We start from the raw sequence: 17,184 nt of genomic DNA on the forward strand, positions 1-17,184 counted from the left end.
ACTTGTAGATGTAATGCTGATGGGTTAATCACAGTGAGTTAGCAACCCTGTCAGTATTACAAAAAAGCCACAAAGTTGTAGATAAAGCCTTCCAGGGACTTGTTTACATCAGCCTCTTTAGAAGGGAGGAGTGAGAGATGGAGAGAAAAGCTCACACATATTTTTTTGTGTCTTCGGCGCAAGTATGGAATGAATTGTTAGTCTCACCATGGGCAGCAACATATGTTTGAGCGGAATACCCCTTTAAGTTTCGAAAATAGAACTCATAATGTAAAACAATGTTCAAATTAATATTCGTTTTCTATGGCATTGGCCAATGTTATTTATGTACTTGAAAATTTAGATTGTAGGCTCCCTGAAGACAGGGGCGAATGTGAATGTACTGTATTCTCCTCACAACACTATAAGAAAAACAGGAAATACTTCAATTAATAGCTGATTGCAAGTTTATTTTTATCCTTACCATTTGTATTTAGAAATATTAAAAAAACCCTCAAAAGACGATCTTACAGATTGATTGCACAAAAATATTCAGTGCAAAACATGAAACTGCACAGTAAATCATCCAAATGTTAATATTTTTTCCCCAAAAAAAGTATGAGGAGTTGTAATAAAGTTTCCAACCTCCCAAGAAAACGCTCCAACTCTGGTGATTCCCAAAGGTCTTTGTGTACTTATTGTACCACTGATGCTCTCATATATTCATGTGACCCCCTGCAGCCAATCACTGGATATTATTGCTAGAGATGAGCGTGACTCAAGCATGCTCAAGTCCGATAGTTCGGTATTTGATTACCGGTGGCTGACAAAGTTGGATGCAGCCCTAGGGAGTCTGGTATAACATGGATACAGCCATAGGACTTAGGCTGTATCAATGTTTTCCAAGACTTTCTAGGGCTGCATCCAACTTCTTCAGCCACCAGCAATCAAATGCTGCATGACGTCAGCATACTCAAATCTCACTAATTTGTAATCATTGTTACTGTCAAATAAACACAGACCATTGTGAATAGAGATGAGCGAACCTGGAGCATGCTCGAGTCGATCTGAACCCGAACTTTCGGAATTTGATTAGCGGTGGCTGCTGAAGTTGGATAAAGCCCTAAGGCTATGTGGAAAACATGGATATAGTCATTGGCTGTATCCATGTTTTCCAGACAACCTTAGAGCTTTATCCAAGTTCAGCATCCCCCGCTAATACCGAAATACCGAACGTTCGGGTCGGATCGACTCGAACCCGAACCCGGTTCGCTGATTTCTAATTGTGGATCATCAGAGGATTTAATGGTATTGGTTCTTTTGTAATTTTATTATATTTGTTACCTGTGGTCATGTTTTTAATCTCATAAAATTCCTTTAACGTTATGTAAAGTAAATTGTATTTTTAGACAAGGAAGGGGTATACGGCCATTTTAACTTTTCCTACAGGCCCGATCACACTGAACAAAAGTAGGGAAATTTCAAGCGGAGCCCGCACCACGGCTGACGCTTGAAAGTCTGCCTGTCCGAATCATTCACTGGGATTTCTTGCGCACCTCTCTTCTCCGCCCTAAGAATTGACATGTCCATTGTTTGAGTGGAGATGGGAAGCGCACGAGAAATCCCATTGAAACAATGGGACAGGCAGAATTTTGCTCAGTGTAAAAAGGCCCTGATACCTAATGAGACCAAATTTTGCTAAGTTATGGAAGACTTCATTTATCAGCCTTTTTATTTATTCAAGGTGTTTTCACTGGGGCTCTGATAAAATGTGCATTTTGTGGGCTGCACATGACGTGCTGTTTTGTAGACTTACCAGATAGTTGTATGTGGTTTTAATAAAATGAGTCGTCGCCCCCCCCCCCCCCCCCCCCCCCCCCCCCAATACACACACTGACCATAGAAAAATGTCTGAAGAAAAAAAACATTCTGTAAAGAAAATGCTGGAAAGTATTATGTTTGAATAATTGCAGATGCACTATGATCAATAAATAGTTCTAGTTAACAATGAAGCAAATGATGACAATAATTTTTACCTATGAGCAGCCAATTTTCATCCACAACAGATGGTAGTTTTTTTGCAATCAGCACTTGTAGTTCCTATTGATAAAAAAGAGTACACACGTTAGCATTCAGAAGATGTCCTTTCCACAGAACTGCACATTTACTATATTAAATATGTCATGTATTTATGTTCTCACTTTCATATAGGAAAGGATTTTTTTCTCTGAAAGTCAGTGATGGACAACTCTTCTCTCAGCCAAAAACAATCAATGTACAAGCAGTGTCAACAAAGGTATTTTGTCTTTATTTTTTGTCATCTAAATTGGGTGTCTCGATCAGTTTGTTTGTATCCAGTATATCGATACATGTGGGACTAATTCAGATGGATGTCTGTGGTCGGCTTCACGTGTAGAGTCTATGTTGATACACAAGAAAATGTGTTCTAAAAGATGTAAAAGGAGGCCTCTAAAGCTAGCAAATGACCATAAGTCACTGAGAGCCGACTAGCCGGGAGCAGCTTGCTTTGTTCACTATGTAGTGGCTGGACCTGGTTACTGCAACCCACCTGCTGTTTATTTGAATAGGAGCTAAGCCGCAGTCCCACAACTGCATAGTGAATGGAGCCAAATGATTTCAATCACACTTAGGGTGCCTTTACACAGAGAGATTTTATTTATTTTTTCAAGCCAAAGCCAGAAAAGCCAAAAACAGGGAACAGGTCATAAAGGAAAGACTGAGATTTCTCCTCTTTAAAAATCGATTCCTGGCTTTGGCTTCAAAAATCTGTCAGATAAATCTGTCTGTGTAAAGGCACCCTTACTGTGTAGTGCAGGTGCTAAACAGATGAACAGCTTGGGCCCAATAAAAACCCTATATTCTACATCAATAAACATGTTATCTGGTGTTGAACACTGTATATGGCACCATCAGTTAGGCAGTGTATTTTTTATTTTGGCATTAGTGTGATGGTGATATTGGAGCACTACATGGTAGTATTACATGGATATTTTTAGGTGTTTAGCACTGTAACTTTCATAAGTTTTGCAAATATTCTGGATTTAAACAGCACAGTGCCCGTAGCCGTAATGGACAATTTTTGCTCTAGAAAACAGTTGTCTGCCTAATAAACATGGATACTGTCATAGGCTATAGGCTGTATCCGTGTTATCCCTAGGGCTTCACTCAACTTCTGCAGCCACTGGTAATCAAATGCTGAGAGTTTGGGTTCAGACTCTCTCTAGACATATTTCTCAGGGGATATAACTGTTATTTTGATCCTTTGCTTCAGTGCTGATATATAAAGTTTAGAAGTTATGTGCAAATTAGGAAATAACGTCTAAAACTGCAAAAGCCCAACAATGTTCAGCCTCTTCTCTTCTAACTACTTTAGATTGATCATTAGCCTTTAGCTCCTAACTTGCATAAAACTTCTAAAATCTATTACTCAGCACTGGAGTGAGAGTTTTGTTTGGGGTAAGAGGCCCTATTGTGCCCTGTGTGCCTTTACTTTAGTCATTCAAAAAGCTGGTAACAGGTCCTCTCTAAGCATGTGGTTTTTGCTGTTTGGTTGAATCATATCTCCTGTCAGGTATCTGATTGTTTTTTTTCCCTGTCACTTCAGGCACCATACATCCTCAGGAATGAAGTATTAGTGGTCGGCAAAGGTGAAGTTGGTTCCATCACTGGTTCTGTCCTTGGTCTAAGAGATGATGATAATCCCCAAGATGTTACAGTGATTGTTCTAACAGCTCCAAAATATGGACAGCTGGTGATTCCCCCAGGAAACGCTCCCATCCACAAATTTCGACTTGATGACATTACAAATGGGGTGCTTCATTATATCCACGACGGATCTGAGAGTCAAACGGATGTAATTGTTTTCCAGGCAAATGATGGATACTACTTCCAAAACATTCCGTTTCATATCAGAGTTACAGAGAAGGTATTTATTCAAGAATTTACACAAGAATTTTACACATATATTGGCCCCGTTCATACTGAGCAAGAACGTCGGAATTATGAGGCGGATCGCTCCGCCACAGAATCCCACCGTGCTCAGTGTCTCACTGTGAGTGAAGGAGAGGGCGCACGTGCGTCCACTTCCTCCTCTCTCCGTTAAAAGAAATTACATGTAATTTGTTCAAGCGGAGAGCGGCGGCAGCGAAGGAGCGCTCAGCTTCTTCTTCACTCACAGTGAGACACTGAGCACGGCGGGATGGAATTCCAACATTCTTGCTCAGTGTGAACGGGGCCATAAACCAATACAGAAAGAAAGTGGCTTTTTTCCATAGCAAAAGAATTTTAATAGTGTGCTATAAGCAATACTTACTATACTTTCTATTTTTTATGCATGATGCATAATGTATCCCGATAGGTGAAAGCTAGGGTCCTATTAGACAAAGCAATTTTTCTCAGATTAACAATAAACAAGTGACCACTTTCGTGAATGACCTGCAATCATTCACCATATAACATTAAATGATAGTCATTTCAGATCGTAATTGTAACGATGTGTACATAAACCTTTGCGAACAATAAACGAGCGTTCGGCGATGGTTTTATGGTCGGCTCAAAAGATGTGATAACAGCGATACACAAATTTTCATTAGTAGTTTGATCATTGCTTGCATACTTCTGGAAAGATTATCGCTTAAATTTGAACAATATAATGTTTTTTTCTCACAATAATCTTTTCCTGTATTAGGCCCTTACATAGATTTCTACATTAGTTATATATTTTTTTAAATGTAGCATCAGTATCACAGTATACTATTGATAGCTTGCACGTCTTGCCCAACTTGAAATTATCTTAGCGCTTCTGTTAATTAGAATATTGTGTGACCAACAATTATGAAATACAATTCTATGTATTGAATGGAGAGAGTGGAAATGGTATGGTAATGTGCAGTTGGGCATTGTTCACGGAATACAGGCCAGGTATGTTGCCTGCTTTATTTCCTGAAGCTTTGGCTCAAAAAGGGAGCAGTTAAGGTATTACTAATTTACTAAAGCTTACCTGTCATAATATAAAACTTTTGCTGGGGGGGTCTTAGACTGATGTTAGACTGATGTTAGACTGATGGAAACTTTTGACATCTCCCTGTGACAAAACCAAGTGTAAAGAATTCCAACAGCACCAAGGAAAGTGGTCCAAGATGGCCAAGAAATCAGATATTTTGATGCACGCTGTAGGGCCCACAATCCCAATGTTGGCACAAAATCAACTTGAAGAATGGCTCCTGCAGCATTCAAATCGAAGCTTTATTTACAACATCTGGTACACAAGGCACAACCAGTGGCGTAGCTACCACAGTCGCAGCAGTCGCCGCCGCGACCAGGCAGCTACCAAGGGGGGGCCCGCGAGGCCCCCCTTGCCACTGTACTGCTCCCCTCCCACTCCCTCTTGTGACCGCAAGCAATGTTTTGCTTGCGATCACAAGAGGGAGGCTGGGAGGGGCCCCCGGCTGACTTGCGGCTCCCAGCTCCCTGGCTCTGTCCCATCCCCGGCAGGCTGCAGCACACAAACCAGTGAGCTCTGTGTGTGTCCTGTCACAGCCCCGGTACACACAGAGCTCACTGGTGTGTGTGTGCTGCATAGTTGCCAACAGTTTTGCCGGGACTGTCCCGATTCTGAGGAGACAGCCCCTGCAAAACCATGTCCCGGGAAGCTCCGCCCCCCACAGTGAGAAGCCCCGCCAGCGCGTGTGACTAGGAGGCTACAGAAACCATACAGGTGAGGATGATGAAGGGTGGTGTAGTGGTATGATGATGGAAGGGCAGGAGGATGATGAGGGGTGTAGTGGTATGATGAAGGAACAAGAGGATGATGAGGGGTGTAGTAACATGATGAAGGAAAAAGAGGATGATGAGTGGTGTAGTAGTATGATGATGAAGGAACAAGAGAATGATGAGGGGTGTAGTGGTATGATATTGAAGGACAAGAGAATGATGAGGGGTGTAGTGTTATGATGAAGGAACAAGAGGATGTTGAGGGGTGTAATGGTATGATGATAAAGGAACAAGTGGATGATGAGGGGTGTAGTGGTATGACGAATTAAACTCGATGGTAATATAAAGTGTATGGTTACTAATGCCAGAAGTCTAGCCAGCAAGATGGGGGAGCTAGAGGCCTTGGTTCTGGAGGAGTCCATTGATGTGGTTGGTGTGACTGAGACATGGCTGGACTCCTCACATGACTGGGCTGTCAATATTCAGGGATTTACGTTGTTCAGAAGGGACCGGGTGGGCAGAAGGGGAGGAGGAGTATGTCTGTATGTCAGAAATGATATTAAAGTGAGTGTAATAGATGCAATAGTGGGAGATGACTGTGATGATGTGGAAGCATTGTGGGTAGAACTACAGAAGGAGGAAAAGAGGGAAAAAATTATTCTTGGTGTAATCTATAGACCCCCCAACATTACTGAGGAGGTAGATGGCCAGTTGAATAGACAAATAGAGCGGGCTGCCCGGGAGGGAACAGTAGTGATAATGGGGGACCTCAACTACCCAGATATAGATTGGGGTCACGGTTCAGCTAAAACCACAAAGGGGAGGGAATTTCTTAACCTCCTGCAGGATAATTTTCTGGGCCAGTTTGTGGAGGAGCCAACTAGAAGTGATGCCTTGTTGGATCTGGTTATTTCTAACAATGCTGAGCTGGTTGGGGATGTCACTGTCCATGAACACCTGGGTAATAGTGACCACAATATAGTGACTTTTAGCTTAAAGTGTAGAAAAGAAAAGCATGTTGGGAGGGCAAAAACTCTTAATTTTAAAAGGGCCAATTTTCCTGGGTTAAGGGCAGAACTTCAGGGCATAGACTGGGAGCGGCTGCTGTCACATACGGATACAGCTAATAAATGGGAAATCTTCAAATCCACATTAAATAACTGTACTGCCAAATATATTCCTATGGGTAACAAATATAAACGGTTAAAATCCAATCCCACATGGCTTACAACCGAGGTTAGAAGGGCTATAAATGAGAAAAAAGGGGCATTCAAAAAATATAAATCAGAGGGGTCAGCTGTAGCATTTAAACATTACAAAGAAGTCAACAAAACCTGTAAAAATGTAATAAAAGCAGCAAAAATTCACAATGAAAGGCAGGTAGCTATAGATAGCAAAAGAAACCCCAAAAAATTCTTCAAATATATTAATGCAAAAAAACCAAGGTCAGAGCATGTAGGACCCCTAAATAATGGCGACGGGGAATTAATAACTGGGGATCAGGAGAAAGCTGAGTTACTTAATGGGTTCTTCAGTTCTGTATATACAAAAGAGGATGGAGCTGTGGTGGGTGGGGCCAGTACTGAGGTGGGTGGGGCCAGTGCTGCTAACACATGTAATGTACTGAACTGGTTTACTATAGATATGGTCCAAGATAAATTAAACAAACTCAATGTAACCAAAGCTCCAGGGCCTGATGGATTGCACCCCAGAGTTCTTAGGGAACTCAGTTCTGTAATTTCACTACCCTTGTATGAAATATTCCGTGATTCTTTGCTTACTGGTATTGTGCCGAGGGACTGGCGTAAGGCAAATGTAATGCCGATCTTCAAAAAGGGCTCTCGAACTTCCCCAGGTAACTATAGACCCGTAAGCTTAACGTCCATTGTGGGGAAACTATTTGAGGGGCTTATAAGGGACTACATCCAGGAATATGTGGTGGCTAATAGTATTATAAGTGATAACCAGCATGGTTTTACTAAGGACAGAAGCTGTCAAACCAACCTAATATGTTTCTATGAAGAGGTAAGTAGAAGCCTGGATGGCGGCGCGGCTGTGGATATAGTGTACCTGGATTTTGCAAAAGCGTTTGACACAGTTCCTCATGGACGTCTGATGGGTAAGTTAAAGTCTATTGGTTTGGAAAATTTAATGTGTAACTGGATTGAAAACTGGCTTAATAATCGTACCCAGAGAGTGGTGGTCAATGATTCCTACTCCGAATGGTCCCCGGTAATAAGTGGTGTACCCCAAGGGTCAGTACTGGGCCCTCTTCTGTTTAACTTGTTTATTAATGATATTGAGAATGGAATTAACAGCAATGTTTTTATCTTTGCAGATGACACCAAGCTTTGTAGTACAGTACAGTCTATGGAGGATGTGCAGATGTTACAGGATGACTTAGACACACTGAGTGTTTGGGCGTCCACTTGGCAAATGAGGTTCAATGTGGATAAATGTAAAGTTATGCACCTGGGTACTAATAACCCACATGCATCATATGTCCTGGGGGGAGTTATTCTGGGAGAGTCACTGATGGAGAAGGATCTGGGTGTACTTGTAGATAATAGACTACAGAACAGCACACAATGTCAGTCAGCTGCTTCTAAGGCCAGCAGGATATTGTCATGCATTAAAACAGGCATGGACTCTCGGGACAGGGATATAATATTACCGCTTTATAAAGCTTTGGTGCGGCCTCATCTGGAGTATGCTGTCCAGTTTTGGAACCCGATTCATAAAAAGGATGTTCTAGAGCTGGAGAGGGTACAAAGACGGGCAACTAAACTAATAAGGGGAATGGAGCATCTTAGTTATGAGGAGAGATTAAAAGAATTACATTTGTTTAGTCTGGAGAAGAGACGTTTAAGGGGAGATATGATTAACTTATTTAAATATATAAATGGCCCCTACAAGAGATATGGGGAAAAGATGTTCCAGGTAAAACCCCCTCAAAGGACAAGAGGGCACTGCCTCCGCCTGGAGAAAAAAAGGTTCAACCTCCGGAGGCGACAAGTCTTCTTTACCATGAGAACTGTGAATCTGTGGAACAGTCTACCACAGGATCTGGTCACAGCAAAAACAGTAGAGGGCTTCAAAACCGGCCTAGACAAGTTCTTAGAGCAAAATAATATAAATGCATATGTATAGAACCTATCACCCCTCCCCCTTCCCTGTATCCATCCCCTCCTTGGTTGAACTTGATGGACATGTGTCTTTTTTCAACCGTATTAACTATTAACTATTAACTATGAATGAACAAGAGGTTGATGAAGGGTGTAGTGGTATGATGAAGGGTGTAGTGGTATGATGAAGGAATAAGAGAATGATGAAGGGCGTAGTGCTATGATGAAGGAACAAGAGGATGATGAAGGGTGTAGTAGTATGATGATGAAAGGGCAGGAGGATGATGAAGGGGTATTAGTATGATGATGGACAAGGATGAAGTGGGTAGTAATATAAATATGGAGGAGCAGGAGGATGAAAGGAGGTTGTAGTATGATGGAGGAGCAGGAGGATGAAAGGGGTAGTAGTATGGTGATGGAGGGGCAGGAGGAGGGGACAATATGGGGGGGCATCTGTAAGGGGGATAAAATGGGCGGCCATCTATATGAGGGATAACATGAGGGGCATCTATAAGGTGATAACATGGGGGGACATCTTTAAAGTGACACTGTCACCTCCTTTGTACATTCTGACATCTCTACACAGGTGTAATGGGTAAATTTAGTGGTTTTCATAACTTATTTTATATCATACGTCATGGTGCTTGTTCAAGTAAAAAGTAATCTTTTATTAACTGCAGATTGTGTTAAGTGGGCGGGGCCTCACGGCATTAGCGCCATTTAGCCCCGCCCACAACACCACAGTTGGCCTCACCGGCCATTGGAACTGGCTGGTCGAAAGGTCTAGACCCCACCCCCTTTACGCTGGCCAACCAATGGGCGCCAAGGGGGCAGTACCGTTCTGGGCGGGGCTAAGTGGCACTACTGCCACGAAGCCACGCCCACTTAACACAATCTGCAGTTGATAAAAGATGACTTTTTACTTGAACAAGCACCATGATGTATGATATGAAATAAGGTATGAAAAACGCTAAATTTACCCTTTACACCTGTGTAGAGATGTCAGAATGCACAAAGGGGGTGACAGTGTCACTTTAAGGTGATAACATGGGGGGCATCTATAAGGGGGACAACATGGAGGCCATCTATAAGGTGGACTACACGAGGGGTGCATGCACAGAGGGGGGCATATACTATAAGGGGGATCACATGTCAGGGCTACCTACTAAATGAGGGTGTAAAGGAGCCAATACAGATGTGCAGTTAGTATAGAGATGAGAATGGTGCCAGAGTGAGGAGCCAAATATGTCTGTCTGGCAGATTCTGTGGATTTGTGGCTCGGAGAAGTTCTCATAATGGCCCAGGAGAGATGGAGAAGATGAAAAGGGAAGAACTCTGATCAGAGAAGATGTCCCCTGTGAGTCACCTGATGTAACTGCACTGTAATGTATATGGTGTACTAAGCCTGTGTAGAGCTGGGTACCTCTACATGACTGGATGAGGTGATAGTGATCTGTGTACAGAGGGTTTTATTCAGTAGCAGCGGTGGTGTTAGTCAGTATGTGGTGGTATTAGTCAATAGCAGCAGTGGTGTTAGTCAGTATGTGGTGGTATTAGTCAGTAGCAGTGGTGGTGTTAGTCAGTATGTGGTGGCATTAGTATGCGGTAGCATTAGTCAGTATGTGGTATTATTAGTCAGTAGCAGCGGTGGTGTTAGTGTGTGGTGGTATTAGTCAGTAGCAGCAGTGGTGTTAGTCAGTATTTGGTGGTATTAGTCAGGAGAGCGGTGGTGTTAGTATGTGGTGGTATTAGTCAATAGCAGCAGTGGTGTTAGTCAGTATGTGGTGGTATTAGTAGCAGTGGTGGTGTTAGTCAGTATGTGGTGGTATTAGTATGCGGTAATATTAGTCAGTATGTGGTATTAGTCAGTAGCAGCGGTGGCGTTAGTATGTGGTGGTATTAGTCAGTATGCGGTAGCGTTAGTCAGTATGTGGTGGTATTAGTCAGTAGCAGCAGTGGTGTTAGTCAGTATTTGGTGGTATTAGTCAGGAGCAGCGGTGGTGTTAGTCAGTATGTGGTGGTATTAGTCAGTAGCAGCGGTGGTGTTAGTCAATATGCGGTGGTGTTATTTGTTACTTGAAATCTGGTACTGTGTTTTATTGGATTTAGTATACTGGATTTGGTCAGTAACAATATGGTGGTGATAGTGATATATATACACACCAATAGTATCAAGGAAGGGGGGGCCCAAGTTGACCTCTTGCACCAGGGCCCAAGAGACATTAGCTACGCCCCTGGGCACAACTTTTCGACCCGCATGGTTGATAAAGATCTATGCGGGGTTGAAACAACGTGCCTTTTGTACCAAATGTTGTAAATAAAGCTTTTGTTTTCTGCGCACTACGGATGCTATAGGAGTCAATCATTCTTCATGTCCCTGTGATGTCAAATGTTTTTTGTTTTTTTATGACAGTGTCCATTTAACAGGGTTATCAAGGCTTAGAAATACATGACTTTTATCCAAAAAAAACGGCACCTCTCCTGTCCTTAGTTTGGGTTTCATTTTAAGGTTTTGTTAAAGTTAATAGAGCTGAATTACAGTACTACACACAACCCATAGACAGGAGTGGCGCTGTTATTTATAAGAAATGGGTTGTGCTTTTTCTAATCCTGGATAACCCCTTTAAAGGAGAAGTCCAGCATGTGTCCAAAAAAAAATATTTGGGGACATGTAGTCATATTTACCTGTTGTGGTGCCTGCACAGCAGCGTGTCCCACTCCTGGACCCCGCCGGCTACGTCAAGACCAGGTTAACAGATGCCCCGCTCAGCCAGTTAGTGACTGGGGCGGGACACTGCTGCAGCCACTGATTGGCTGAGCAGGATAAATCCCACCTGTCTGTGATGTTGAACCCAGGTCGGAATGTACCAAGAACCAGGGAAAAGATAACAGCTGGCGGGGTCCGGGAGTTCTTTAATGCAATACAGCGTAGGCTTGGGGAGTGGTAAGCATATTGGCTTTTTTTTTTCCCCCCCACCCCCTGCCCATAGTAGTTTTTTTGCCCTACGCCGGACTGTGGTAGTATTTTAAGGACATTGAAATACAGTCAGTAATAAAGTAAATAATAAGTAAAAGATGTATGTGCAACTTTGAATTAACGGCATATAACTAGAATATACCAAAACTTACTAATCGATGTATATAACTTCTGTGGGAAACCAGCCAAACCAAAGAACAAATGAAGTGAATGGGGCTCCTTTGCACAGCATTCTGCCAGCATTGCAGCTCTACACTGCACCCCTACATTCTGTCTAAAAGCTATGCGAATGCAAAACATATAAGTTATTCTACTATTATTTATTCATTAGAAATGTACTGACTACATTAGCAGGGATTAGGTAATTAACATTTTAATGATTTACAATTTTTTGGATGTAAATGCCCTGACTCAGCACAATTATTATGGGTGAATTTGGAAGTGATGCACTGATTCCTAATCTTTCGCACTTAACTCCTTTCTTCCCTTGACCATAGATGAACGGTGGAATACAGCTTGTATTAAACGCGCCTGTATGGGTCCCAGAGGGAGGAATGCTTCAGATATCAAATAGACTCCTGCAGGCCAGGGCCTTTGGTGTGGCTGACTCTGATATCCAATACACCATTACAAATGAACATCCACAATATGGTACTTACTATTAGGTTTTCTTTGTTCTTTTTTTCGTGCAATATCATGTCCTGTTGTGAATAATATTTCAATCTTTTGCGAATTATGTCTTTTTATACAGTGTCAGACACTTCTTTACCTATGCCGAAAATTATTTTATCCACTGTATCTTGTATGTTATCACTTATCATCTTATCTTCTTTTCTTGTTTCCTGCAAATTACTTAAAGGGGATATACAAAATTAGAAAATATACAACAACAGCGCCACACCTGTCCCCAGATTGTGTGTGGTATTACAATTCAGCTCCATTCACTTCAATGGAACTGACCTACAATACCGCAAACAAACTGAAGACAAGAATAGTGCTGTTTCTGGATGATTGTGGATATGATTGGATAACCTCTAATATTCTGACTTTTTATGGTGCATTATTATGTATGTGACTAGAAAATGCAGTTTACTCAGTTTCTCGATCCATGTAATGTGCCTCAAATTCTAACTGTATTGGATAGATTTAGAGATTATAGCACTCAAGTATGCTTGAGTGTGATTGCTCTGCATTTGAATACCGGTGGCTGAAGAAGTTGGCTTCAGCACTAGGGAGTCTGGGAAAACATACTGTAGATACAGCCATGTGCCAAAGGCTGTATCCGTGGTTTGCCAGCCTCCGGTATTCAAATGCTGAATGATTGGACTCGAGCATGCCCCAGTTGCGCTCATCTCTAGATCTCTACTTTACAAAGAAACTCTTTTATAAAGGCTTACTAATTTTACCTTTTCAGGGGACATTGTTCTTCTGCTTTCCATGTCAGCTGATGGACCAGCAAATAGCTGGCAGCGGTTGCCTGATGGGCGATTTGCTGCTCCAGCCACCTCTTTCACACAGCAGGATATCAACGAGGGCCTTCTATGGTACAGACATTCTGGTTCCCATTCACAAGGAAGAGATTCATTCAGCTTCCAGGTACAATGTTCATTTTAGAACTGGTGCTTGATGTTCTCTGTTTTTTAACTTCTGTTTTATTAGCATGGGAAATAGTTTATCTTGTTACTTAAAGGGGGTATCCAGTGCTACAAAAACATGGCCACGTTTGCCCTACTCTTGTCTCCAGTTCAGGTGTGGTTTGCAATTAAGCTCCATTTACTTTAATGGAACTGCGTTTCAAACCCCCACCCAATCTGGAGACAAGAGTGGGGCAAGAGTCGCCGTGTTTTTGTAGCACTGGATAACCCCTTTAATTTTTGCGAATTCACCTTAAGGGGCATGGGCTGATTATTGGAATGGTGTGTTGTAAAACATACTCCTGCGGCCTATAATCTCCCCATGTAAAAGTGACAGCGATCAGCTGAGGATGAGCAAAGTGCCCTATTCTTGACTGATTGTGAACCTAAAACAGGCTTAAAATTGTGTAAACGGAATGTTGGTCCAATGATGATAAAGGGAAACTGACAGCACGGATGTCTACGAGAGATCTTTGTGTGTAAAAGGACCTTTATATTGCAACTGGCCATAAGGTGGAGATAAACAGAACAAAATGTGCCATAATGCATAAATATGTTGCCTCCTGTTAGGCGCTTTCTGCTTTTTCTGAAAGAAGCCAAGGCAGCTTAAAAAGGGGGAAGTTAGATATAACTGAACAAATTACTGATGGCACAGAAATGTGCTACTTTTTTACTCTGGAAAACTAAGCACAACTATTATGGATGTACTTCCTGTTGAAACTTCTGTGAAATAATTTCTGCAGATAAAAATATACATAACTATCTAGTTTTGCAATATTGCATTATAGGCGCATATTATATTTGTTTACCTGTATATGCCTGGAGGGCAAAGGACTATTTAACATAGTGATAATCCTTGGCCAGTTTCTCTGCCGTAGATATGAGCATCTGTTTATTCTAGGAATTTGAGCACGTAGTGTTCATTGCAGCTATTATTACAAGGACCTCTTGATGATTGTACGCTGGCAATCCATCAGTACAGGTGATTAAAGCAATTTGCAGAGTAACTCACTAGATAACACAGACAGATAAGGAGTGACCTGGGAACATTTGATGCAGATGTAAGCAAATCTTTTTAACGTTCCTCTAAATTACTACCGTCTTGTCTTATAATGAACTCGCTACCCACTACTCTCAAAGGAAAATGATGTGCCTAACTAAAAACATAAAATGAACTTGTATTACACACCTGGTACAATGTTTGCTAATAACACAGATTATTAGTTCACTATTTACGAAGATTGCATGTCTAAGGGTTCATGGCTATGACCACTGCTATTGAGACCATACTGTTACCGAATAAAATCCTATACTAAACTAGGACCAATATCGCCCTATGCGGTGACCATGGCAGATACCAGTTCTACACAGGCTGTGCAGACTGTACAAATAATGACAATGCACATGTAGTTAGTGACTCGCAAGTTACATCTTCTCTCATTGGAGTCATGTATTTTTCTTTCCCATCCAGCCAAGGGCACAATTCTTCAGAATCTGCCAGAGAAACATTTTAGGTTCCTAGCTTCAGGACATATAGTAGTAACGCCTCCTCTGTGCCCCCATATAGTATTAAAGGGGAACTATCAGCAGCTTATGCGAATTTAATCTATTGTGCAGGAGAAGCCAAGGATGATGGTATATCTCTTACCTTCATTCATCCTTGCTGTTTCGGTGTAGTTAGAATGTTTGCTCCATGGTCCTAGGAGCACTAGGGCACCATTAGAAGAACTGCCCCACCCCCAAAGCACCAGTCTGCCCACGGCTGGCTGCCCCCTTTCTAATGATAAAAAATATTGCATATTGTCAATATGGGGGTGCTCCAGTGCATCTAACAGTTTTACCGGACCATGGAGCAAACATCTAACTGCACTGGAATGAACTGTGCTGAGGATGAAGTTAATAGACATACCTTCATCCTCTGCATCTCCTGCACAATTGAGGGCTATTAGCAGGTTAGATTAGTCTAACCTGCTGATAGTTCCCTTTTTAAGCCCCCCAAGCCATCATGTAGTATTATGAACCTCTGTGCCTCTATATAGTATTAAAGCGACTCTGTACCTACAATCTGACACCCCCAAACCACTTGTACCTTTGGATAGCTGCTTTTAATCCAAGATCTGTCCTGGGGTCCGTTCGACAGGTGATGCAGTTATTGTCCTAAAAACAACTTTTAAACTTGCAGCCCGTGCCAAACGGGAGTATCTGTGCCCTTTGCACCACCCCTCCGTCCCTCCTCCCCACCCTCTTCATCATTAGGAATGCTCCAGTGCAGTGCAGTGTTCAGCATGTAGAAAATGTTCCAGTGGCATTCCTAATGATGAAGAGGGTGGGGAGGAGGGATGGAGGGGTGGTGCAAAGTTAGGGCACAGATACTCCCGTTTGGCACAGGCTGCCAGCTTGAAAGTTGTTTTTTAAGGACAATAACTGCATCACCTGCCGAATGGACCCCAGGACAGATCTTGGATTAAAAGCAGCTATCTGAAGGTATAGTGAACATATAGTAGTTAGGCCACTTTGTGCCCCAATATAGCTGTTATGATAACTAGAGCATTTGGACAAAATAACTAGGACACCCCTAGTTTTTTAATAGCATAGCTTATATTGCAAAAAAAAAACTTTTGCACAGCATTTTTCCCCCAAAAAAACTGCCAACATTTTTTCCAGCTTTTTTGCAGTCTTTTTAAGTGTTTTCTAATTTTATTTACTGTAGGCACAAAAAAGGTTTCTGTGAAAAAAACTCTGCATGCAGGCTCTACCACAATTTCAAAAAACTAAACACACACCTAAAACCCAAACTGGCTTTAAAGGGGTTGTCCGGCGCTAAAAAATTATTCACAGAATAACACACATTACAAAGTTATACAATTTTGTAATGTATGTTATGTCTGTGAATGGCCCCCTTCCCCGTGTCCCACCACCCCCACCCGTGTACCCGGAAGTGTGGTGCGCTATACATACCTGTCACGTGCCGACCACGGTCTCCGATCCTCAGCAGTGACGTCTTCTTCGGGAGGCCGGCGGATCTTCCCGAGTGCCGGCCGCCCTCTGCAGCGTCATCCGAAGCTCAGCCGCGATTGGCTGAGCATAACTGTGCTCAGCCAATCGCGGCTGAGCGGCTGATGATGTGGCCGCGTCATCAGCCGCTCAGCCGCGATTGGCTGAGCACAGTTATGCTCAGCCAATCGCGGCTGAGCTTCGGATAACGCTGCAGAGGGTGGCCGGCACTCGGGAAGATCCGCCGGCCTCCCGAAGAAGACGTCACTGCTGAGGATCGGAGACCGTGGTCGGCACGTGACAGGTATGTATAGCGCACCACACTTCCGGGTACACGGGTGGGGGTGGTGGGACACGGGGAAGGGGGCCATTCACAGACATAACATACATTACAAAGTTGTATAACTTTGTAATGTGTGTTATTCTGTGAATAATTTTTTAGCGCCGGACAACCCCTTTAAACAACACTATAACAAAAAATGTCCCGTGGCCGAAGTGTTTTTGAGCCAGAAAACACCACGCACCAAATTTTCTGTTTTTTAGTGGCATTCTTTCAGAAAAAATCTAGCCTAAGGGCCCTATTACACAGAGCCTGACTGATTTGGCAGATTATTGCTCTGTGTTATCATCAACTGATCGTTGCCTTATAAACATGTTTAAAAATTATTAGCCGTGCATCGCTACGTGTAATAGTGATGCACGGTCAACGGCTAAGAAATGTGTTACGAAAATAATAAAGTTA

General features: G+C 42.5%; 1 protein-coding gene across 2 annotated transcripts in view; it reads left to right on the forward strand.

The window, feature by feature from the left end:
• Nucleotides 1-17,184, forward strand: part of FRAS1 (Fraser extracellular matrix complex subunit 1) — a 352,271-nt gene that overhangs the window by 241,482 nt on the left and 93,605 nt on the right. For both annotated transcript variants that reach the window (XM_069978024.1, XM_069978025.1), the window contains 4 exons: nucleotides 2,191-2,275; nucleotides 3,605-3,925; nucleotides 12,312-12,465; nucleotides 13,229-13,410. In XM_069978024.1, the coding sequence (XP_069834125.1) occupies nucleotides 2,191-2,275; nucleotides 3,605-3,925; nucleotides 12,312-12,465; nucleotides 13,229-13,410 (742 nt within the window). The remainder of the gene's footprint in view (nucleotides 1-2,190; nucleotides 2,276-3,604; nucleotides 3,926-12,311; nucleotides 12,466-13,228; nucleotides 13,411-17,184) is intronic.

The sequence above is a fragment of the Dendropsophus ebraccatus genome, chromosome 7 (genome assembly GCF_027789765.1).
Source record: "Dendropsophus ebraccatus isolate aDenEbr1 chromosome 7, aDenEbr1.pat, whole genome shotgun sequence".
NCBI classification, from domain to species: Eukaryota; Metazoa; Chordata; class Amphibia; order Anura; family Hylidae; genus Dendropsophus; species Dendropsophus ebraccatus.